At 41.4% G+C, this 23,500-nt stretch overlaps 1 protein-coding gene across 5 annotated transcripts in view; it reads left to right on the top strand.

Moving 5' to 3' along the window:
* The window catches only part of Ets1 (ETS proto-oncogene 1, transcription factor), a 129,817-nt gene that overhangs the window by 93,763 nt on the left and 12,554 nt on the right, over positions 1 to 23,500 (top strand). For all 5 annotated transcript variants that reach the window (XM_026392404.2, XM_026392406.2, XM_026392409.2 and 2 more), the window contains 5 exons: positions 3,374 to 3,493; positions 5,083 to 5,283; positions 8,457 to 8,534; positions 9,429 to 9,677; positions 14,029 to 14,289. In XM_026392404.2, coding sequence (XP_026248189.1) covers positions 3,374 to 3,493; positions 5,083 to 5,283; positions 8,457 to 8,534; positions 9,429 to 9,677; positions 14,029 to 14,289 — 909 coding nt within the window. The remainder of the gene's footprint in view (positions 1 to 3,373; positions 3,494 to 5,082; positions 5,284 to 8,456; positions 8,535 to 9,428; positions 9,678 to 14,028; positions 14,290 to 23,500) is intronic.

The raw sequence follows: 23,500 nt of genomic DNA, 5'->3' as shown, positions 1-23,500 counted from the left end.
CCCTTGAATCCCACAGCCAAAGGGACAGCACCAGGTATCACTAATGGGGCCCCTGTGCCACTGTGGCTGACTTGCACATGGACTGGGCTTTTAAAGAGGGCAGTGAGGTGGACAGGCAAAAAAGTAACTCCAGCTGCTTCCTTCAGAAAGAACAAGTGAGAACCCGGAAATGTCAGCTCCACAAACAGGAAGCAAAAACCTGAGTGGAGAATTGTCCACTCAGCACTCTTGCCCAGATCCTGTTGCCAGAGCGTGGAGTTAGAGGAAGTGGACTTAGGGAATCCTCTTAGGCTTTCTGCTGTTGTCCTTGGCCTTCACCAAACAAGGGCATCACACTACCCAGGTGCTCTTGTTTAGAAGGTGCCTGGGGCCTCCTGGCCCGTCTGGTCATTTACCTGCAGTCTGCAGCAGAACTGCTGCCTGTCCGTTTGGCCTGGTCTGCATTTCCACATGTGTTGTCCTGGCCAGTTTCCGTCATCAGTAAAGTCCTTTTCGTCGAGTCATAAATTTAACGGAGGGAACAAACACAAAACAAAACTCACACAGTTCAAGTTCATGAATTTATGTTGGATGGGAGTGAAGGAAGCAAAGTTGATTCAAATTTGGAAAATTTCAATTCACAAAGTATTTGTCGACGGACTCAAATGGTTAGCCTTGTCCTAGGGATTGGGGAAGTTGTAGTTGACCCTTCTCTCAGAAGCAACACTCTGGTTAACTGCAGTCTTTTGTTCTGAGTGAAAATGACTTGTCTTCTAAAGGGGAGACATTTCTGAACCCTCTACTTAGCTGTTCCTCTGACTTGGAGAGTGGGGACTAGTGGGGAGCATTGATGTGTTTCTCAGTGACTCATTTGATGATTCCTCCATTGTTTGAAGGAATGGATGTTATGTAATTAATGTCCCATCCCTTCCCCCCATTTTATTTTTCCCTAACAAGCTGGGATTTTCCATCATTTTGTCAATCTTCCTGGAGGGAGGCATGGTGATTTTTCCATTAGCTTTTTTTGGGGCACGTCCCAGAGCAATCCAAATCATCACTCCCTAGAACTTCGGTTCTCCTGTCATTAGCAGATCCTGGGATAGCTGCTACAGTGAGCCCTCCTGTCCTTCCTGATCAGAGCCTGAACTCTGAGCAGTTTCCTGAAAGCAAATAGGAGGGAAGGTGCCACCTGCCCTTTGTTTGTGCAATATAATTTCCATTCATTTCAACATTCAGGGGCAATAGATTTATTTCTTCAGTATATTCACTGTGATTTATCTTTTTCCTTCTATGTTTCCATTTTATTTAGCCAATAAAACATTATGTATCCTCAGGAATTTCTAGCCAAGGTTTAGAAATGACGAGCAAGGAACTTGTGTAGTACACTTGTGCTGAAACTTCACCCTTTGATAAGTCAATTTCAACCTGTGGTACACTGAAGATGCAGGCCTCTAAAATAATCATTGCAGTAAGAGCATCCTGCCAAAGGTCACAGGAAGAGGAGGAAGGATTATCTTTGGGTGAGAAATTGAGCCTGAGGTAAATTCAGGAAATGTTTGGCTTTGGCTGCTTTGGCAATAGTTACTGACCTACACCGTGAACAGGGTGGGCAGGTGCAGGAGGGGCTGGACAGAGCAGAGGTAAAGATGCATGTGGATCTAGCATCAGATCTTGACCCGTCGGCAAATCTGCAGGTGTTGATATCTCACTCTTCCATACCACCTATGTAAACCAAATTTTATGGATTTTACCTACTACTGTATTCAGCATTTCAAATTTGCCTGCTTATCTTATCAGTATTACCCTTTTTATATTCACCAAAGCCACCATCAGCTCTCACCATAACAAATGCCCATAACTTTCTTACAAGTCTTCCCATTTCCATTCATACTCACTTTCTAAACCATTTTTTATAGAATAGCCAAGGCTATCTTAAAACCAGATGTGGTCAGCTCATTCCTCTGCATAAACCACAGTGATTTTCTGTTTTGCTTAGGATAAATTGATAAATTCCTTAGCAGGTTTCCTGCTTACCTCTTCAACTTCGTCTCAGGCAACTGTGCTCCTTGATCATTGTGCGTTGACCTTTTTGGAACTAACACATGTCAAATCCCCTTGTTGATCTCATTACCTTCATCTGTACTATTTCCTTTGGCTAGGATTACGGTCCTCTCCCTTACTGCCCATCAGGGTCACTCACCTGGATTCTGTGTTAAAAAACAGATTTCTGGGTTCCAATCTGTGCCCAATATATCTGGCATGGGGCTGAAAATTTGCATTTGATAATTTCCAGTGGTACTGACTCAGCTGCTCTGTGTGCCATGCTTTGAAATCTACTGGACTAGTAGTCTTTACTTCCTAAATGCCTATGCATCCTCAGATCTCATGTCAAATCTCTCTCTTCTCCTAAGGGATGTCTTTGCTGGCTCTCCAGACTGGCAGGAATTCCTGTTTATGTTAACATGCATGTTGTACTTCTCTTTTGAAGCCTTTATGGACATCGTAGTTGATCATTTAATAGTGTCAATAGAATTTTAACAACTATATTCACTGCACGAATTAGATATCTAAGGGCCATTTCTGACTTGTTTACTGCTCTTTCTTTCTTTAATTCCTTGGCTATAACAAATGCTAAATAATTATTGGTTCAATGAATAAATATTGTTTTCTTTTTCATAGATAACTGAAATATGTAGTAACACTAATGCTTTCAGTGACTATAAAAGAGTAAGGGCTATGTATGGGTAAACTACTAGAGGTAGAGGTATACAGAAGAATAAGCATGTTTTATTTGTAAGGAATGCAGGACATTTTAGGCAAGAATTAGGGGCCTAGCATGTTGTGGAAAGTGCATTAAATTTTACCTGCTCTGATGAGGATGTTAACGTAGTTTTTTTCCAGCTTGCCTTGTTCAGTCTATCCATACTCTATTATATTTTATGAATGCTTAATTGCCAATTTAATTTGTTGTTCATATACTCGTTTTTATTATTTGTTCTTTTCTTAATACATGGCATTAGAATGTATTTTGACATATTAAACTTATATGGAGTAAAATTTCTCATTCTTCTGGTTGCATATGATGTGGAATTACATTGGTCATGTATTCATAAATGAACATAAGAAAATAATGTCAGATTAATTATACTAGCTTTCCTACTCTCAGTCTTCCTCCTTCCTTTCACCCCCTTTGTCTAATCCAAAGTATTTCTATTTTTCCCTACCTCTACCTGCTTATTGTAAGTTAGCATCACATATCAGAGAGAACATTTGGTTTTCTGGGATTGTCTTATTTCACTTAGCATGATAGTTTCCAGTTCCATCCATTTACAGGCAAATGCCACAATTTCATTTCTCTTTATGGCTGAATAATATTTCATTTTTTTTCTTATAGATATGGAATGTGCAGATGTCCCATTATTAACTCCAAGCAGCAAAGAAATGATGTCTCAAGCATTGAAAGCTACTTTCAGTGGTTTCACAAAAGAGCAGCAACGACTGGGAATCCCAAAAGGTATGCTTTTGTTGTTAGAAAAACAAAGACCAGGGTCAGACCTGTAGAGAAAGCTATTCTCTCATCTGTAGTGTGTGAGGCAGACACTGCACTAACTACACTTGAATCAGCAGCTCTGGATTGTTGTAGATATACATCAGACCAACCATAGATACGCATATTGATGATGATCCATCCTCCCAGTTTTGGCACCACCATTTTGGTCTTAGGACAGTGGCTCCTGAAGCTGTCTGCATATTCAAATGCTCTATTATCTTTGAAAACTTCTAAGGCCAGGCCCCTATTCCCTATTGATTCAGTCTTAATAAGTAGTGGCATCCATGCTTTTTAAACTCTTCAAATGATCATAAAGTCAGACAAGTTGGGGAAACTTTGTCTCAGAGTCATTCTGGGCCAACATTGGTTGAACTTAGTGAGGTGTATTTCTGGGAATTTACTGATTGCTCTTTTCTCTTCCATGTACTTTGGCAAAATGTGTTTGCCCTCTGGGTGTTCTTATCTGAAAGGGTTTATTCAGGAATGGAAGGGTCTGGAATTGTCAGAAAGAAGAAGTGAGTTTAGAACACATCATCCTTCACCAAGGAGCTGTGTGTGTGTGTGTGTGTGTGTGTGTGTGTGTGAGCAATCCAGAATGGAAAGTGTACTTTTCTAAGAGTAAGGCTTTCCTTAGATCAGGACAATTTTGCTGCTAGATGAGTGATTTCCAGCCTCATTAAACACAAGCTTTAGATAGATTCTGTGAATGTACCTGTACACATTTTTCCATGTTTTACAACTTTACCACAAACCTCAGAGGACAGGAATGCCCAACATCCTTTCAGGATCACAAAGCAGAATAAAGTGAATTCTGATTTTTCCAGCATCTCATGACACAGTCTGCTAGACAGACGAAGTGGCCACTACTACCTACTGTCGGCTGAGTTCTTTGAGTGTCATTGGCAGGTATAGCTGTATTAAACCTCAGGTCATGTAAGAAGATTATATATAGTCTGTACTACAGTGCTACTCAAAGCAGAGCCTGTGATGTGAACAGACTTGGCTGGGTACCTAGAATGATATAGGCACGTAATGTCATTTCCAAGTGCCATTCGAATGACTTAGAAATACTAATTGCTACAATTATTACTAAGTATCATTGACTAAGATAAAAATAATTGAGAATAATGATCCGAAGTATATTATAAGTGTTAAGAGTAGGGAAAGCTATATGCAATTTGTAGAAAACACTTCAGTTTATTGTTACTGCTATTAAAGAAGCCATTTATTCCCTTGTGTGAGCTTTTAAAAAAGCCTAATAGAAATAAGACAGTGAGAGAGGAGATTCATGGAAAGCCTTACCTGAATGGAAGGCAGGAAATACTCACATATAGGTCACTTTGTGGCTGACTACAGTTCCTCCTAGCTGGCAAAATAGAGGAGGTTGAATGTTGAAGATAGAGAGGAGGGTTATGGAGGCACCTCGTGGTTTGAATTCACAGGTTGGTGCTTCCTAATTCAGTGGATAGGATAGTGCCCTTAGATACATACGGATCCTTTAGCATCTCTTCCAGAGCCTAATCTACTCCACCTTTCTTGCTGTCTTTCCTCAGACCCTCGGCAGTGGACCGAAACCCATGTTCGGGATTGGGTGATGTGGGCTGTGAATGAGTTCAGTCTGAAGGGTGTGGACTTTCAAAAGTTCTGCATGAATGGAGCAGCCCTCTGTGCCCTCGGTAAAGACTGCTTCCTTGAGCTGGCTCCGGATTTTGTTGGGGACATCTTATGGGAACATCTAGAGATCCTGCAAAAAGGTACATGTGTGACAACTGTTTGTGTGGTTTTTTTTGGGGGGGTGGGGTGTGAAGTTGCTGTACAAGTAAGTAGGACTGACCCAGTGGTGGGACACCAGTACCATTATCTGTGGGTGTCCAACTTTGGCTTAAGTGGCCCATGGGGATGTGCCTGGGGTTGTGCCTGACACTTAGCAGGTACTCAGTGTGTGATTGTTTCTTTTTCTTCTACTGGGAGTTCAGATTTTTATCTTTAGCATGTTTATACTCCTGTAACTTCTTGGTGGGCAAAATTCGGATGTAGTTTTTAGTTTTTCTCTTAGAGCCGTGAACTATTTGAACAAGCAATGTCTACAGCCAACCCTGGAATAGTTTTGGGACTTCTTTTTCCCCCTGGAACTCTTAATGCTCCCTTGATCTACAACCACATAATACCTGGTCACATCTACAGAAAAGCTTAGTTTTTCTGAGGTCATTAATAAGACAGGCCTCTCTGCCCGCTAACTGGATGGGTATTCATGGTGCAGAATACCTTTTACATCTGGAGCAGCAACTGAGGTTATATCAGGACGCTGTGTCGCAACCTTGTAATGACATGGCCTTCCCTACCGGCCTCCTCCAACCTTTTTGGACCAAGTGACTCATGTCCCACAGCCCTGGCTGAGTATAGAAACAGCAATAGGCGGCAAACTTGGGTGTTTTTGCACTTATTTTTCTGTATTTCTTCTTAAAATAAATCGCAGTTACCAGCAGTCAGCAGTGCCCTCCAGCTGACTGTAAGCCTAGAAGCCTGTTGCCCTCTCTAACCCAGGCCCACCCTCTCCCTGTGGTCCACCAACTCCAGCCCTTGGCACAGACACCGGGGGAAGGGTGCAAAGCTCAGGATTAGCACTCTTGTTTCCATATAATGCCTTTCTTTGTTTAAGAATATTTTCCACTCCTGCAGTGCTCAAGAGAGACCCAAATTAGATTCTTCAGGGCACAGAAGTATGATCTTGATTCGGTCTCTTCAGCCTTTCTGTTGATAAATAATAAATAAATGAACAAAATCAACAGTCGAGTGAATCTTTCTGTGGCTGCTGCTACCCAGGGCTGGCAGGCAGTTTCGCAGTCTTCTCAGAGCACTGGCATGCTCTTGGTATAGCTGCACGCACACCCACTCCTAGGTGTTGACACGAGCGACCTGTTTATAGAGGGATATGATATGGCAGACTCCTTGCAGATCTGATTTAACTGCTGGCTTCTAAACACAACAACATATTTCACCAGACCGTGTAACCCAGATATGTTCTACAAATATAATGTTTCCCTCTGTTTATCGTAATGGAGCTGCCAGGTGCTCTCGGGGTGTCTAAACCTGCCCTGATCGTGGTTATAATTAATATCTATGTAGTGTCTCCTTGTTTACAAAGTGCTTTAAAATAAATTTTCTCATTGTATTATCAAAATAACCCCGTGAGATAGAAAGGACAAGGACTACTATGGTCCTGGTCTGTGAAATGAGGCTCAGGTTAGGTGATTTCCTCAATTAACCACTCATTTCCTTAAACTTTTTGATTTATCTTTTAAATCTTTTTTCTCATTTAACTTTTTTGGGGTCTATGTATGTATGTGTGTATGTATATATGTATGTATGTATTTATTTATTTATGTGGTACTGGGATTGAACCTAGGGATGTTTTACCACTGAGCTATATCCCACACCCTTTTAATTTTTTATTTTGTGATCCTCCCAGTCACTTTGGAATTATAGACATGTACAACTGCATCTGATGTTCTTTTTGGTACCAGGGATTGAACCCAGGGGTGTTTAACCACTGAGCCTTTTTATATTTTATTTAGAGACAGAGTCTCACTAAGTTGCTTAGAATCTTGCTAAGTTGCTGAGACTGGCTTTAAAAATTTGATTTCCTACCCTGTGTTCTTTCTGTGATAACGTGGATTCATGTGGAGCTCCTGGACCCTCAGACAGATTTGGCCTGCCTTTTGGCAAAGAAATAGCATAAGGGTATTTAAGAGGCGTAGGCTGCAATCGAGTATGTTTGAGAATAGAAACCATCACGATAGGCAGTGAAAAATCATCCCTCTTCAGATTCATGTACTTGAAGAGAAGAGCAAGATGTTTGTACTGAGGCTATAGCTTCAGTTCTGTCATGAAACCAAAGCCACACAGCACCCAAGAACATAGCTGTTTGGGGTGGGGTGGAAGGCCAAAGGTACAGGGGATGTTTCAATCTGATAAGCTACTAAAACAAAGTTTAATCATTTTATCTCAACTGGGAACTGTTTTTGTTTTTTTTTTTCACCCGTGCAGGCATAAACTTGTTTACCCATCAGCCTTTGCTCCCAAGAAGCTAGCAAATACCTGAGGAAAAGCCTAAACCAACATGCTGTCTTTATGTCTGATTGTTATAGTCAGATGGCTCCAAAAAAGAGTCAGAGGCTACCCTATTTGATTTTAGGGTAACTGGAGGATTCTAAGCTTACAGTGGCTTGGTAGAAAGCATTTCTGTCCTTGGTTACTCTTCCTCTCCATTCCTTTCTACTTCCCTGGGAAGTCGGCATCTGGCAGCAGTTTGACTATGTGGCTCTCCTCTTCCTTTACACAAGCCCTCGTGGTTCACCAAGTGGAGTCACCTTACCAGTGTCCCCACTTCTTGTCTGGGCCTGAACTTGAATTCTGAGAGCAATGGGGAAAACACAGAACAAAACCCAGACATCTGTGAGAAGAAATGGAGGATATAAGATCTACCTGCCTAAAGACTGCAGTGTATTTCTGAATAGGTTTTGCATCAATCAATTTGAGGGTTAGGTAGTGTTGGTAACCTGCTGACACAGAGTCAAGCCTTTGATTCTAATCTCTAACATGATACTTGTACATACTGCAGAAAGACATCGAGAGGCAGGGTTGAGTGTTTTCCCAACCCTGGGTGATTACTCACTGATTCTCTTTCCAAGATATTAAATCCCATTTTGCAGCTACTGAAATAATAAACTTAGCCATACTTTCGTGATCTCATCCCTAGACAAGGCCCCAGCCAGGGTAGACTCAGACACCAACTCAGTTAATGAATTTGCAGATTTCTTAGAAAAAGAGTTGAGGTCATTGTGGTCCTTGGATCCAAGATCCTTTCAGGCCAAGTGTTACTTGTGTGCTGACTTCTTTATCTCACTCCCTACCCTGTCCATTGCAGAGGATGTGAAACCGTATCAAGTTAATGGAGTCAACTCTGCCTATCCAGAATCCCGCTATACCTCGGATTACTTCATTAGTAAGTTGCATCTTTCCTCCTCTTCCTTCACTTTGCTCATTATAATGGGACCCTAGGAAAAGTTTCATCTCAGTTGATCTCAGCCTCCTTTGTGGTAATTCCATGGAAAATAGTATTTTCTTAACTGTAGACTGTTTGTTATTTTTAAAATTACTTCTTACAAATATAGTGGTTCAACCTATATACCTGCCATATGAATTTGCAAGTTCTTAGATACTACAGAGGAACAACATTGCAACTTGACCCCGAAACTTTTGATCTATTTGATCCTATAGACTATAGTGGCCATTAGAGGATTGGGTTAGGGATTTGATCTTGGCCTTGTTCTTTCCTTTTTTACTAGTAGAGATGACAATATTTCCTCTGAAATCCTCTTTTAAGAGCATACCATATAGCTTTGCCAGAAAACAGATTTATGCTTTATAGTTAAGAATAGCTAAGTCCTGGAGAGGTGACTAGAGGAGCAGAATTAGTGCAGGACTCTTCTTATCTATGGCCTCACTTTCAAAGGGAGTCCTAAACAGGTTTATTTTCATTTTACCTTTTTACTTTATTTAAATTTTTATTCCAATAAAGCAGTAATATTGTTAAATTTTTATTCCAGTAACAGCAATGATATTAGCTGCCTTATCTCAAGAGCTTATTCAGTGTCAAAATGTTGGTAGGCATTTTACATAAATACTTTCATTTGATCTCTCTTATTGATAAGGAAATTAAGTTAGAAAAAGGAAGTTTCTTATCAAGGGTCACAGTGAGATTAAAAACCCAAGGCCTTCTGACAAAGTTTTTCCCTTTTATTCTCTAAGGTAACTAGCCATTGTGGGTGGTAAAGAGCTGCTTGTTTTTAGGTACACATTTCTCTTCTCTCTAATTGCAAATGTTCTCCATCTCCAGGTTACGGTATTGAGCATGCTCAGTGCGTCCCTCCATCTGAGTTCTCAGAGCCCAGCTTCATCACAGAATCATACCAGACCCTCCATCCCATCAGCTCGGAGGAGCTCCTTTCCCTCAAGTATGAGAACGACTACCCTTCCGTCATTCTGCGGGACCCTCTCCAGACAGACACCTTACAGACTGACTACTTTGCCATCAAACAAGAAGTTGTAACCCCAGACAACATGTGCATGGGGAGGACCAGTCGGGGTAGGTTAGCTGTCTTCTATAAAAGCTCTTTGGTTTCTAAGAATTACCTACTTTTGTGAAATTTTCAGGTCCTAATTTTCCCTCCTCATTATTAGCCCTTCAGATTCCTTAGCTTCAGCCTTTCCAACTTAGAATGTCCAGGTTGAGACTTTTCCATGGAATTGCAGTCATGTCTATCATGATGACAAAGACCCTCAGGGTCCATGGAATAATTTAAGTTTGGTAGGATAAACAATCAAATGGCTTATTTGGATAAGTCATTTTAGACACTTATTGAGTGTCAAAAATGTTGGTAGACATTTTACATAAATACTTTCATTTGATCTCTATCCAAATAATAACTCTGTTTGAATCTGGTCATTTTTAAGGGCTTTCTCTTTGAGAGGATTTTGCTCAAGATATACATAAAGAAAAATTGATTCATAAAGAAAATCATGACCATCTTGAAAAACCTGTAAGCTTTGCATATGTGCTGCTGTTCTTTCCACTGTATTCCTGAGTCAGACTCTAGAACCTGTCTTGGTACCTGGAATGACCTCTACTGTTAGCCTGAGATCTTTAGCCTCCTGTGACTTCTTTGGTTTGGGAAGATACAAGATGGTTAACCAACAGTTTATTTGGAACCACTCATCAACAGTGTGGTGAAAGTGTGTATTTAGTTAGAGGATCAGGGAAAGAGGTGGCCAGAGGCTTCCAAAAGAAGGTAGTCTTGTTGACACGGCTATTATAATAATGATAAAACATTCACTGGCAGTGAAGTAAATGTTTCAAAATAGAGTTGGTTGACATGAAGCAAGAAAGGTAAAATAACAACCCAACTTTGAAGATCAGGGCAGAACACTCAGAGGTATTGCCCACGTCAAAATGTGTCCAGATTGTTTTGTTTCTGAGAAAAATGCTGTCTGTTATAAGAAGGGGCTTGGTCATCCAAGAAAGAGCTAGCTGATTTCTGAAAAGTTAGAAAGGTTGATTTTTCTGATGGATAAATGGGAAAGAATTATAAGTAGAACGAGGGACAGGAGAAAGCTAAGCCAAGTGATTGATGAAGCATTTGCTCCCAGACGTCAGACTTGAGCCAGCCTATTAATGATTTCTGTTTCAATGACTGACTTCTTGTGATGCCCGTTCTGTGGTTTTGGGAGGAGATCCCAAGACACCCTTACTTTGAAGATCACCAGTGCACATTCTGAGCCATACATACTGTCATCTTCTTTAATCGTTCAGACTCACACTTCCTCCTAGCAAGCCTTGGGATATCCAACAGGCCCTGTGCAGGGAAAGTCCCTGCAAAAATCAGAACCCATAATTGTCCTTCTTAGGGCCCCAGGGTGTTTGTGTTTTCAGACCAAAGGGGATGGGCGGCACCAGTTCTGCCTTCCCCTTTCTGAGTGTCTTTTATTTTGGGTGCATGTCTATTTAAATACATTCACACAAGTGTGTGTGTGTGTCTTTCTTCTCAGGCAGGTCAAACAAAGCATTAGAACAACTTTCTCATGGTGCTTTCTCTGCATATGTGTAATGAGACTGAATTGTGGGTTTGGGGTTCAGCCATATTGTAACTTTGGATAGATCTACTGTCACATTGTTTTAAAATTGGGTCTGGCTTTGCATTTGTGTAATTGTCCCCTTTTCCCTCTCCTTTTCTTGGTTCTTGGTTTTGGTCCCCACCACCCCTTCAACCCCAAACTAATGATTATAAACCAAAAATGACCCTTGCAAAGGAATATGAGGTATTTTTCTTTGGCTCCACTCACTTCTTCCCTCCAAGCTTTAGGCCGCAAAAACTTAAGGGAAAGACCATTTTGTGCAGGTCCACTTTTTGTATGTTAGAAGTGCTGCAAATAAGACCAATTCCAAAGGCCAACTGAATCTGAGATGGTGTGATTGGTCCAGACTGAAAGCATTACTGTTAGCAGATTGTTATTAATAATCATGGTATTCATATACTGCATTATAGTATACAAAGTGCTTCTCTGTCCACTTACTGGGACTCTAAGGACTGTCTTTGTGCTAGTCTGTTCAGCGGGTTGCTGTAGGTCTCCCATCTACTGTTATGAGTGCTCTGAGGTCTGTTTCGTGGAGTCGGATAGCTTTAGAAGGACCTTGCTGAGGCATTTCTCAGAGAAGCTGGCCTGTGGACATCTCAGAGGTCATGTGCTTCCCTGCGTGAGCACAGTAGCAGAACCAAACGTCTAATCCAGTTGGATTCAACCCATTTTTGGAGAAAATACCCGTAAATGAATGTTTCCAGCTCTAAGGTTGTGAAATAGAGCTAAAATGAAAGCTGCCTTCTGCTATAAACCACAGTTCTCAACCAAGTTGCATTTGGCTCACGTCTGAGAGGTTGCCAGAGAGTGGTGATGGCCTAGTTTAGTGCCCTTGCTTATTGGACTCCTTGGAAACTCAACTGTCTTGCTTGTGGAAATTCCAATCTCCTTGCCCTCCAAATATAAAGGTGGCTAATAGAGATAAGAATCATTTCAGCAGACTTAAGCATTGATAGTATCTAAACATTGGTGACTTGGTGGGATGTTCTTAACAAAAATGTAAGTTCTCTTTCTTAGGCTTTTGGCATGTTTGTGTCACAGAGAAATTGAATGACTATTAAAATCAGTAGTTGGTCTGAGCAAACACCTTTTTATGAGATGCCAGAAAATTTCCTATTCTACTATAACAAGGCCACATTCTGGTGGTGGATTATTTTTCCTGAGTCATTTAATGTGAATTTCTGGAAGAGACAACTCCTTTACTTTTAATGATAATAAAGAGGTACAGATGGGACAGGGGTTGTGGTAGGCTAGACTGATCCCTCCATGAAGCTCTTTGATTTGCCTTCTGGAATTTGCCCTCAGTGGATGAAGAGAGGAAGGAATGAGATGAAGCAGATAATACTCCTCTCTATTATAAGTGGTACTGGAGGGAATACGGATTGCAGAAAATCTACAACAGTGGATTATATTAAAAAAATACTCAGCTTCGATATGTTTTATGCTTTTTTTTAAAAAATTTGAGAGCAGCATATTTTCCTATGAATTTAATTTTAATTTTGGCACCTGCTCATGTTTGAACCTTATTTGTTTCACCAATCCACACTGGTAAAGGGGAGAGTACCCTGGAAGCACATCAATATGAGGTTATGCAAGCCAAGCTTATTTTGGAATTTGAAATATATAGATCATCCAGCCTTGAACAATTGAAAATATTTATAGGTCTTTTTGCATAAGTTTGTTACCTCCTTTTGCCTCTTGGCATGTGCTAGATTGAGGTGGCCATCTAGTCTATATTTTGCTGTAAGTTGCCTGAAAATTCTCTGAACATAAAATACACAAAACATTCCTAGGAACATTTTAGCTCTTAGATGCATTTATTTTCCTCAATTTTTTCTTTGTTAGCCTCTTTTTAATGGCATTTTTTGCCAATGGAAATTTCTCCATGAGCTATTGTGCAATCGTAGCAGCTGTTTATAACCTGGTTTGGGAAATTAATGAACTTGCATGATCTTGCGGTCAGTTAAGAGTGCCTTAAGCAACTCACAGAGTAGAGGATTTCTGACACTGCTATGGCCCTTAACTCCTTAATCAGCTTCTTTGTTTTTTACTGTCCATACTTCTGCAATGAAGCATACATTTCAAGTACAGATTGGAAAGGATAATGAATATGATTTTGAATTTAAAAGAGAGTGATAGTGTTTTTCTTTTTTTTTTTTTCCCCTCTTATTTCCTGGAAACAGCATCACAAAACTTTTTTCTCTATTTGGGAAGGCATAAAGACAGGATATATATTTCATTTCAAAATAGCATTTGGGAAAAAATGTTTAAAATAACACTTTAGTTCCAAGGCCAAGGAAGGTCAATCTGCTCTTAGTCTAATGGAATTTTTTTTCTTATGATCAAAATATTTTGCCAAATTGGAACTTTTGAAATCATGTTATTGGCTTGAGTTAGAAAAGGGATTTAGTCTGATGCTGCTCTGTTTTCTTCATTATTTCATTGGTTCTAATATATCAACCGGAAATCCCATAATAACATGTATGATTCTCAGCTTTTGAGATTTCTGACTTTAGAATTTTTGAGATCCCAAATACTGTTGTGTCTCTCTAATAGATAGAGCAGCATTTGACTCTGAATCTCAGTACTAGGAGCTATAAACCAGGCATAGAATGGCAGTCGCTGTAGTTTGCAGCCCAACCCCCTCTCCCAGAGAAAATCTGGAGCTTCATTGCAATGAGCCCCTCCATTCTTCCACCTCTCCTGCAGATCTGAATAGCAACCTGTCCCATATGAGGGTTTTTACAGTTGTTTTTCCCAATCCCTCCTCCCCTGTTTTTTCCTACCTCCTCCTTTACCTCCAGGTAAACTCGGGGGCCAGGACTCTTTTGAGAGCATAGAGAGCTACGATAGTTGCGACCGCCTCACCCAGTCCTGGAGCAGCCAGTCATCTTTCAACAGTCTGCAGCGTGTCCCCTCCTATGACAGCTTCGACTCTGAGGACTATCCGGCTGCCCTACCCAACCACAAGCCCAAGGGCACCTTCAAGGACTATGTGCGTGACCGTGCTGACCTCAACAAGGACAAGCCTGTCATTCCTGCTGCTGCCCTGGCTGGCTACACAGGTAGGCACTCTGCTCTTTCCTAGGCAGGCTGTCTGCACATTTGTATGGGGATGGGGGTGGGGGTCAGTGGAAGGCACTGTACTGTCTACTCAGAAACCAAAGGACACACTCTTTCTTTTTGGTGGAGTAGAAAAAGATGTCTCTAAGAGATTGTCAGTCTCTCAAACTACCCTGCTTGTGAGTAACCATTGATTTTTGGAGGCAAATAATATTCTATTCCAAAGGGAAATTTTTAAGACTGTCCGGAAACTTATATTTTTGGCCTTTTCCATATCTAGGGGAAGGGAGCTATAATGATTTGGTGTTCCTGGAAACTTGGTCTAGTGGCCTGGCATCAAGGGACATCTTCTGGCCTGCTCTTGGGAGGTCTTTTTAAATACAAAACCAGCAACTGCCTTTCTCAAAGGCATAATTGAATGGCTTACAAGCTAGGCTGTGTGGTAGTACAGTTATCATTAGGCTAGCTGTTCTAATGTGGGAAACGTATTCTTTTTGGCCTTAAACATTGTCCAGATCCATCCTGAACTTACATAGGAAGCCTTATTTTCTCACTTAGCTTTATGGTTGATTTTTTCCCCCCAGTAGTGAAAGCTATAATTATAGTAGCAGTGAGTGAAGAAAGAGGGCAGAAAACAGAAGATGTACATTGCAAGCTTGGGCTTTGATTGAAAATCTAGTAATAGAGCAGAGCAGTTGATTGTTCAAATGGATTGTATAGCACATAAGCTGCCTACTCTGGGAAATAGTGAAGAGTCTGAGAAATGTCCAAGGAGTGTTGGTTAATGTGTTGCTCATCCAATCCTTTCTGTAAGATTGCAGTGTTTTCTAAAATGTGTCGTATTGTGGGTGGAGCTTGCTTTAGGCTTTGATGACTCAAATGTGGTCTAGGCCTTTATTCTCTTCTAGTATCCTTTACCCTGGACAGGTTATAGTGTTTGGACTCTGTGATAGAAGACAGCAGAATCTGTGCTTCTATGGACATATCTGTCTGATCTTAATTAAGAGAGTACTAGGTCCCTGTTGTGCAGGAAGTCTCAGGATCTGTCCAAGGAAGTCCTACTTATCTTTGAGAATAAAACTCAAACACTTAGATAAATTACTCCCCCATTAAGGATCAAGTGTACGTTACTTATTTTCCTTCCATAAAGATCCCAGTGTGGTGTGCTTGGACAGTGCTCAGGAATTGTGTAACCGAGATCTATATACAGAATCACAGGTGAGGAAGGATCCCCTCTTCATTCTTTCTAAAATATCCCCATGGTCTTTGCTTGCACCTGGCTAATAGGTAGGGACTACATTTCAACGGAGTCTTCTCCTGTCTCTGGATAGCAGATTTTTATAGAGTTTACCCCATTTTCATTAAAGACACCTGGAATGAGGAATAGTATATTGTATGTTTCTCAGGATGTACCAGAGTGCCAGTGCCTGTAGGTAGAATTAGACTCTGGTGGGATGCACTGATGGAGGAGGGAAGGGACAAGTGCCGCTTAATTGGAAAGAGAAGGAAAAACCCAAGGTAGTTCTAAAATGATTGACAACACCATTGCTCTCTCTCCCCTCCCTCTTTCCCTTCCTTCCTCCCTCCATTCATCCATCCATCCCTCCCTCCCTTCCTTCCTTCCTTCCTTCCTTCCTTCCTTCCTTCCTTCCTTCCTCCTTCCCTCCCTCCCTCCCTCCCCACTAGCAATTAGGGGGTAAAACAGTCAGTGAGTAGAAGAGAGGTAAATTTATGAGCATTTAGAAGGCTTAAAGACTGAAGCAGCCATTTGAATTTTGTTTTTTAAAGTAGTTTAAGTATCTGACCCTTCTGTTGTTTCTTCTTTATAGTTGGGGGTTTAACTTTGCAGACTCTCTCAAATGGCAATGAGAACAATAGCCCAGAAAACAGAAGTCCTCTGTGCTCCCTCGGCTCTAACACACTGGGTGATTTTAAGCAAATTCACCTTGTACCCTGTTTTTCTTTTAGTGTAATGGAATTGTTCATCCTTATCTTGCTGGTAGGAGATGTGTGAGAATGTAGTTGAACCAAATCAATTAATTAAGCAAATGAGTGCTAGACAGTGTGCTAGACATGGGAGGAAAATCCCCTATTCATAGCAAATAAATTATTTCAGCAAATGAGCACATGTTGAGTGCAGATAAACCAGTATCCCTCAAGGGCTCGTTGTCCTGCAGAATTCAGGTTATTGTGAATGTCCTTATACTCAAACTGGGTTCTCTTATTGTTGTAGTCTGAATGAAGGTTGGGGTGTGTTAGGTGTGTGGGAGCAGCCCCAATTTTGGTATTTTTACTATGTATTCCATGTCTGCTTAACACCCTCTGTCTGTACCACAGGCCAAAGTACATGGTGGTTCCCAGATCTTGTTCCCTCATTGAAGCCCCTTCTTATTTAAGATGTATCCTCCTAGGGAATGGAGAAGAGGATGGAACATAACCATTCTGCCCTTCTCCCCACCAAAGACAATCATGAAGATGCCTACAAATGGGTGTCTGGCTTTATGTAAACATGTTAAGATGAGGTGAAATTTGAAAAAGTCCTTTGTAAAATGGAAATCATGGTACAAGTGGTGGAAATACTTTTTTTTCTTGCTCATAAGAGTTACACATATTTTCTATCTCAGGTTCTGTCCTTGTTTTCTATTTTAAATTTTGATTGTTCCAAAGTATGCATGACCACTCAGGATGAAGTAAAGGGTAGATGTTTAGTCTCAGACCTAGGAAAACTCCATGTTCCTACCCTTAGACTACAAACCAAGCTTTTGCCCATATCATCTTTAAAAAAGTACATTTTACTTCTTTATATGATGTCTTAGTTACTGCACTGTAAGTGTGGAAATCAGTTACAAACTGAATTTTCACATTCTCTTGCACTGTTACATTCTTTCTCCAAAGATAAGAAAATTGCATCAACCTTCACTGGGCTCCCATGGCAACTTGTTAAATTAGGTCAAGATGTGGGGGCAGATAACATGGCTTGAAAGCCTGCCTGTTAGCTGAGTTAAGAATACATCAAATGCAGTGTTGGCTTCCGCCAAAATGTACCTCCTTACCTTACTGTGAACTGCTTACGGTTATCAAACTGATACAATCAGAAAGCTCCATTTTCTCTTGTTCAAAGATACATTCTGAACTCCTTCTAATTACAACACAGTTTGAGAGAAGCAGCCCAGTGTTTTCTATATGTTTTATAGACCTTAGTAAAATGCTTTCCTGATCCTTGAAAAACATAAGCCTCTCTGATTCTTTTTTTTTTTTCTGTTTCAGTAGGAATCAAGCACTCTCCCTTTTTTCTCTCACCTTCCAGCCCCATTTATAGATGGTGAAACTGAGGCACAAAGATTTATTCTAGGCTATGAAATTTCATTCTATAAGAAGGTAGAAGGTAGCTCCAGAATAGAATCTCAAGGGCCAGAGTCTCAATTGAATACAAAATCTGTTCTCCTTATTAAAGGATCAGAGAATACTCCTTGAATCTGTCTGTTGCTTCCATGGAACCTCGTCTCCATCTTGTCACTAACACACACTGTACACATGAGGGTGTGTGGGAGAGGGTAGAGCGAGCCTTTGGCTTTGGTCCAGAGTTACTGTACTGTGAATCACCTTTATTGAACATCACTCCAGATGGCCAGACATAACCACAGATAAGGGTCCAATCCTACCATGTCTGCTGTTGTTAACATGTGGGTCTGGTGGAAAGGCCCTTGTTAAGGTCTAGGTGTATCCCCACCCTTTGAGTTGCAGTTATAAATGAAGTGGTTTTCTTTATACCTGGAGCCCTGTAAAAGGCCAAGCCCAGAGCCATTCACTGTCATGGAATTGTGTTTCATAGTGTAGTATGGATTTTTATAAACAGATAGTCTCTCAGTTTAAGACTAAATTGGGATATTTAGGATTCAAGTTCCAAGTTGTGTGTGTGTGTGTGTGCGCACGTGTGCGTGTGTGTGTGTGTGTGTGTGTGTGAGAGAGAGAGAGAGAGAGAGAGAGAGAGATCACATAAAAATTAGCACTTTAGAAAAGTTTTGTGTTTTTGAAAATTTAAGACTTTGTAAATAAATCCTTTTGCACTTAGAAAATTAACACTCTAGTAGAAAAAGAAAAAGAAGCCTCATACACTCCCCCTAAAGATCTCAAATTGCTACTGCCCCGAAATAAACTTTCTTCTTGCCGTTTCTAGATGGCACCGGAACTAATTAATCTAAAGTCACACAATAAGAAAGTCTCCAGGCAAAGATCAGAACCTTGGAGTTCTAACTTGTAGTTGAGTTTTAGATGTTAGCAATCCAAATCTACTGCTAAAACATGCTTTTGAAAATAAACAAGTTTACTGCAAAAAGAAGTACTTCCAAACCCTTCAATTGAGAATGCAGCCTGAGATTTGGCAGCATTACATACAATCACAGTTTTCTGAAGGAAAGCTGAGTTGCAAAATAATCTCAATGTACTCGAGTACAAATGACTGAGAGAGCTTTTGGTAGTAAACCTAGATAAGGAAAGGTAAGAGGGGTCCGCAAGGCAAGCTACTAGGGCATTGCAAATTTATGTAGATTTTAAATGTTCTATATGCGGGTGGCTATGTTATTAGGGCCAATGCAGAGCTTTTCAGTTTGGAGGGATTATTGGAGCCAGCCTTTAGAATACAAAATCTCTCCATACAAAGGGTGTTGTTTATAAGACAATATGAGTTAAGTCAAGAGAAGGGCCAACTTGCTCATATGAGAATAGAACTCTAGTGCCCAGTCTGTGTAGTAGCCACCATTTCAGAGGCCCAGAGGAAGTTAGGTGACTTCTTTGGGCCAGGTGAGGCTAGGGCTAGCTCACAGCCTTGGGGAATCCGTCAGTCTCAGTGCTGAGCACCTGGATGGATAAGAGAAAAAGAGCTTGGAAATGAGCAAGGCAGAAACAGAGCATCTTTCTTCACTTACTCAAGAGGCCATTGTGGGTAGCAGGTTGCAGGAAAGCCAACCAGATCCCTCAGCTTAGACAGATCCTTCCTGCAGTCCAGAAGCTGGTGATGGTGATTGGGGGGGGGGGGTGTTGATTCTCTGTGCCTGGTAGAGGATCCTAAGGGAACATGTGAGATGGACTTGGGGAGGGGAGGTCTTAATAGAGTAATGGGTTAACATGCTACTTGGTTGTGAGATTGACAGGAAAATACTCTGGAGCACTGGGGAGGAAAATTCCCAGAAAGATTTGGACTAGATAGAAGAGAAAGCCCTTTCTCAAGTTTTCTGCAAAGGAGCTTTACTCCTTCTACTTCTTAACTAATTAGCTTTGTGACAGTGTTTCTTAATCATCTTCCACTGGTAGCAAAAGATCATATGGCTAAGAGGACTTAGCCTCACTAGTAACTTTTTTCTAAATGTCTTTGAAAAGATGTGGAAAGTGGAGGTTCCCTATTTCCGTTGGTGGCTTTTGAAGGCTGAACCACCTGGGTCTTAATTTAGCTCTGGTAGTACCTTGGAAGCTGCCTTTTGGGTAGAAAACGTCCATTTACACTTTTCAATCTGTCCTGACCCTTGCTGCTATTTATCTCTTTCTGAGGCCTTGTGGGTGCCTGCCTGGGTTTTGGATAGCAGGAAACTCACCACTTGACCCATTTGTTCTGAAAACAGTCCTCCTGCCTAAGAGGAGATTCTGAGTCTCACGTTTTTTGGGTCTCTGTTTCTTTAACAAAATCTCACTACAAATGATGGAATTGGGTGGTGGTGGTTTGGGAATTTCACTCTGTCTCCAATCTGAAGCTCCACCTTTTTGCCTTTGAAGCAAAATGTTTCCATTGAGCAAAATGTACCCAGCATGCTACTCAAATATTCACAAAAGTCCTGGTTGCCTTTAAGCAATAGGCCGTGGAAACCCCCGACACTTCTATTGGGAAAGGCCCTGCCAGATGTCCCGGATATTCCTGCTTTGGCCCTTGGCATCTCTTTCTTTTCCCTGGATGGCCTTTCCTGCCATGGAGAATAAGTGTCTACTGCTCTGGGTGAAGGCTCCATTCCAGAAAAGCACAGCCTCTCCCTGTTCTTCTTCAAATGACTTTCATGTGACGCCTGCAGGTTGGTTGTAACGTCAGCACCTATCACTTGAGAATGCCTTCAGATTGAAGCCCAGGTTAGATGCACGAGAGGGTGGCCATCTAGTGCTGCTTCACCACAATTCCATTTCAGTGTCTATATCCTGTAGAAATTATGAGCAGGGTCTGCCACTGACCAGCTCTGTGACCTTGGGTAAGCTCATATTTCCATGCCTCATTTTTCTCATCTGCAAAATGGTAATAATTCTGTCTCATAGGCTTATTGTGAGAATTAACAAATGAGTTTTTGGAAAGCCCCCAGTACAGGGCTGGTACATAGGAAGTACTCTCTAAGTGCCAGATGTCACTACTATTCCATATTATTCTCTAACCTTCTTATCTTTCCAGGTTAGTTCTAAGTTCTTTGAGGTCAGGGGACAATGTATCTTACTCATAGAATTCCAGTAATTGCTGGCAGTGTCATGGGGGTGCAGCAGTTCAATTTTGTAGCTCCCTCAATGTGATTCAACTCCTAAGGTGTGCTAGTCTTTTTCATATAGTCTATTAATATTCTTTAAACCTTGCTAAAAAGCACATGAAGAAGGTTCTGTTTTCCTCATTGTACAAATAGTGGGGGTTGATTTTTTTTTTGGAGGAGAAGCCCTAAGCTACATAGCACACAAGAAAGATGCCTTTCAAAATTTTTCACAGTGTATTATAATTTGGGACTGCTGGGAAGCAGATGCCAAGACTTGATGTGTAAGACATTTATTGGAGGAGCATTAATGAAAGACAAGAAGGAGGGTGGAGAAAGAGAAGTTGCTGGGAGCCTTCAGACCATGCTGCAGGTCTCAAAGGAAGGAGATTTGGGTAGGAAAAGCCACAGCTGTAGCTGAAGTCCAAGAATGTTTCAACAGGCTGCAGGGGGATCCTTGGTCAAAGCTGCCCGGTGGAGGAGCTCCATGTCTCACAGGTGCAGACCTGCATGTCCCCACCATGTTCAATCCCTGGCTGCAGCAGCCCCGTCAGGAAGTGTAGCGATGGTGTGGACATAGTAGAGCCATTCTGCAACAGGAGCTTTAAATAGCACACAGTGTGATAGCATGTCAGACCTGACCCATGAATGTGGCTTGTCATAGAGGCCAGCAAAGCTTTTCGATGTGGGTCATTGTAAGATGGGACTCAGGCCCGTGTGTGTCTCAATACTCTTGGTGGCCACAGTGTGCTTCTGAGCTCAGTGCATAATATTGGCTATCACTCACCCAGTTGCATTGTTTTCTGTGTGACTCACCTCTGCCTGAGAGATAACAAGAGTGAAAGTTCTCCCAGGGTGATTGAATGTGAAAGTTTAAACTCTGCAGGGAGGTTGGGAGGTGCTGGAGAGATGGTCCCAGGCAGGGTTCTGTGGAGGTGTTTGACCTTCAGAGAAAGAAGGTACAGTTCTCTGTGAAGGCCCCTCCAGGCTGCGTTCTCTGGCCTTAATTCTTTAAAGGCTCAGGTAGGACACTTTGGGCTCATCACATTATGGGGAACCAAAAGCCTTTGCTCTGTAGCTCTGTGTAGTGCTGTCAATATTCTAATTTGTTTTGCCTCAAGCTGGCCACAATGCTTTGCACTTGAGGGGTGTTCAGAAATCATTTGATGGGTAAATGCTTGAAAATTTCAGTGCATTAGTGATTGCTAAGGATCCAGTTCACCTCCTCCAGACTTCTAAAATGTGCTTGACTGGTGCTTTCTCTCATCTTTGATATACAGGGAAAAATTTCCCCCAGGATAAAATCAATTCCAGAGATGGATTTGAGAATCCTACTGAGAAAGAACTAGTTTTCAGACTTCTGAAATCCTGTTCTCTAACCCTAATCAATGAACCCATCCTTTTTCTTATTATGTATATAATTAGGAAAGCATTTCTTAAAGATATTTACATGGTTTAGAAAAAAAAGCATTTCTTCGATTTTAAAGAAAATTCTCATTCCCTAACCCCAAATCCAAGCCTAAGCTATCTCTGGTGACTTCTTTAAAAGAATCAGTTCCCTAGAAGAAAGACACCAGGAGGAAAAACCTATGAAGAAACCCACTTCCTGACTTGAGCTCACTGGCCTGCTGTCCAAGTTTACGTCTGTCTGAGTGTTAGGCTGAACCTAGCTAGACAGCATTTGTGGTGGGTTTAGAGGAAAGAGGTGGCTGCATTTGAATAGAGGCTGCCCCTTTAAGAAAGGAGACCAGTCTCCTTTCTCCTGTCCCCACCCCCACATATGTGTCCTTGAACAAGTGCAGGTGTGCAGAAGGAGCAAAACAAAGGTCTCTTTCCTCCACGTACTAAAAATGTGTAACTGCCTGGTTCTCAGACTCCAGCCATACTGGCCAAATGAGCCTCACTTAGGTCTGTGCTACTTGGGCGGGGCAATCCTGCTGGTCTTTTGCCAGCCCCCTGGGCTTGCTGTTGAGCCTGTCCTGGGCATTGGTGGCAGGTCAAGACAGCCTCCTTTACCTCAGTTAATGCTGGCAGGATCTGTCTCTTGAGGCCCCACACTTATGGGACTGCTGCCCAACTCACTCTAGGTCAGCGCCGCATGATGATAGGGTGGAGCAGGCTTGGTGAGAACATGAATGATTAGGGAGAAAAGCACATTGGTGGGGGAAAGAGGATCTAAGTCCATCTGTGGCCAAGATTTCCCCAAACCAGAAATGTCTGTGATACTTTCACTTGCAAAGCAGTTTGCATCTGGTATCCCTTGGTGCGGACCTACTTTTAATTAGAGCAAAGATCCCTACCATTAAAAATCTTGAGTGGTTATTTTCATTTAAAATATTAAGAAGTTTTACACTTATCTACTTTTAACTTTTTTTTTTTTTAACCTTCAGCTTTGTACTTGCTCAAATTTGCCATATGAAAGGCCAATTTATTTCTTGGAGGCCTACTTAAATTTTACTTAATGCTTTTACAATTGAAAAAATTCTATCCCCTTTTATTTTTATTTCTAAGATTCTGGTTTTTTGTTTATTTGTTAGTTTTGTTTTTTTGGTACCAGAGATTGAACTCAGGGGCACTTGACCACTGAGTCACATCCCCAGCCCTATTTTGTATTTTTTGAGAATCCTACTGAGAAAGAACTAGTTTTCTTTCTAAAGAAAGAAAGGGTCTCACTGAGTTGCCTAGCACCTGTCATTGCTGAGGCTGGCTTTGAACTCGTGATCCT

The sequence above is a fragment of the Urocitellus parryii genome, chromosome 4 (assembly GCF_045843805.1).
Source record: "Urocitellus parryii isolate mUroPar1 chromosome 4, mUroPar1.hap1, whole genome shotgun sequence".
NCBI lineage: Eukaryota > Metazoa > Chordata > Mammalia > Rodentia > Sciuridae > Urocitellus > Urocitellus parryii.
This window is presented reverse-complemented; position numbering and strand designations above follow the sequence as displayed.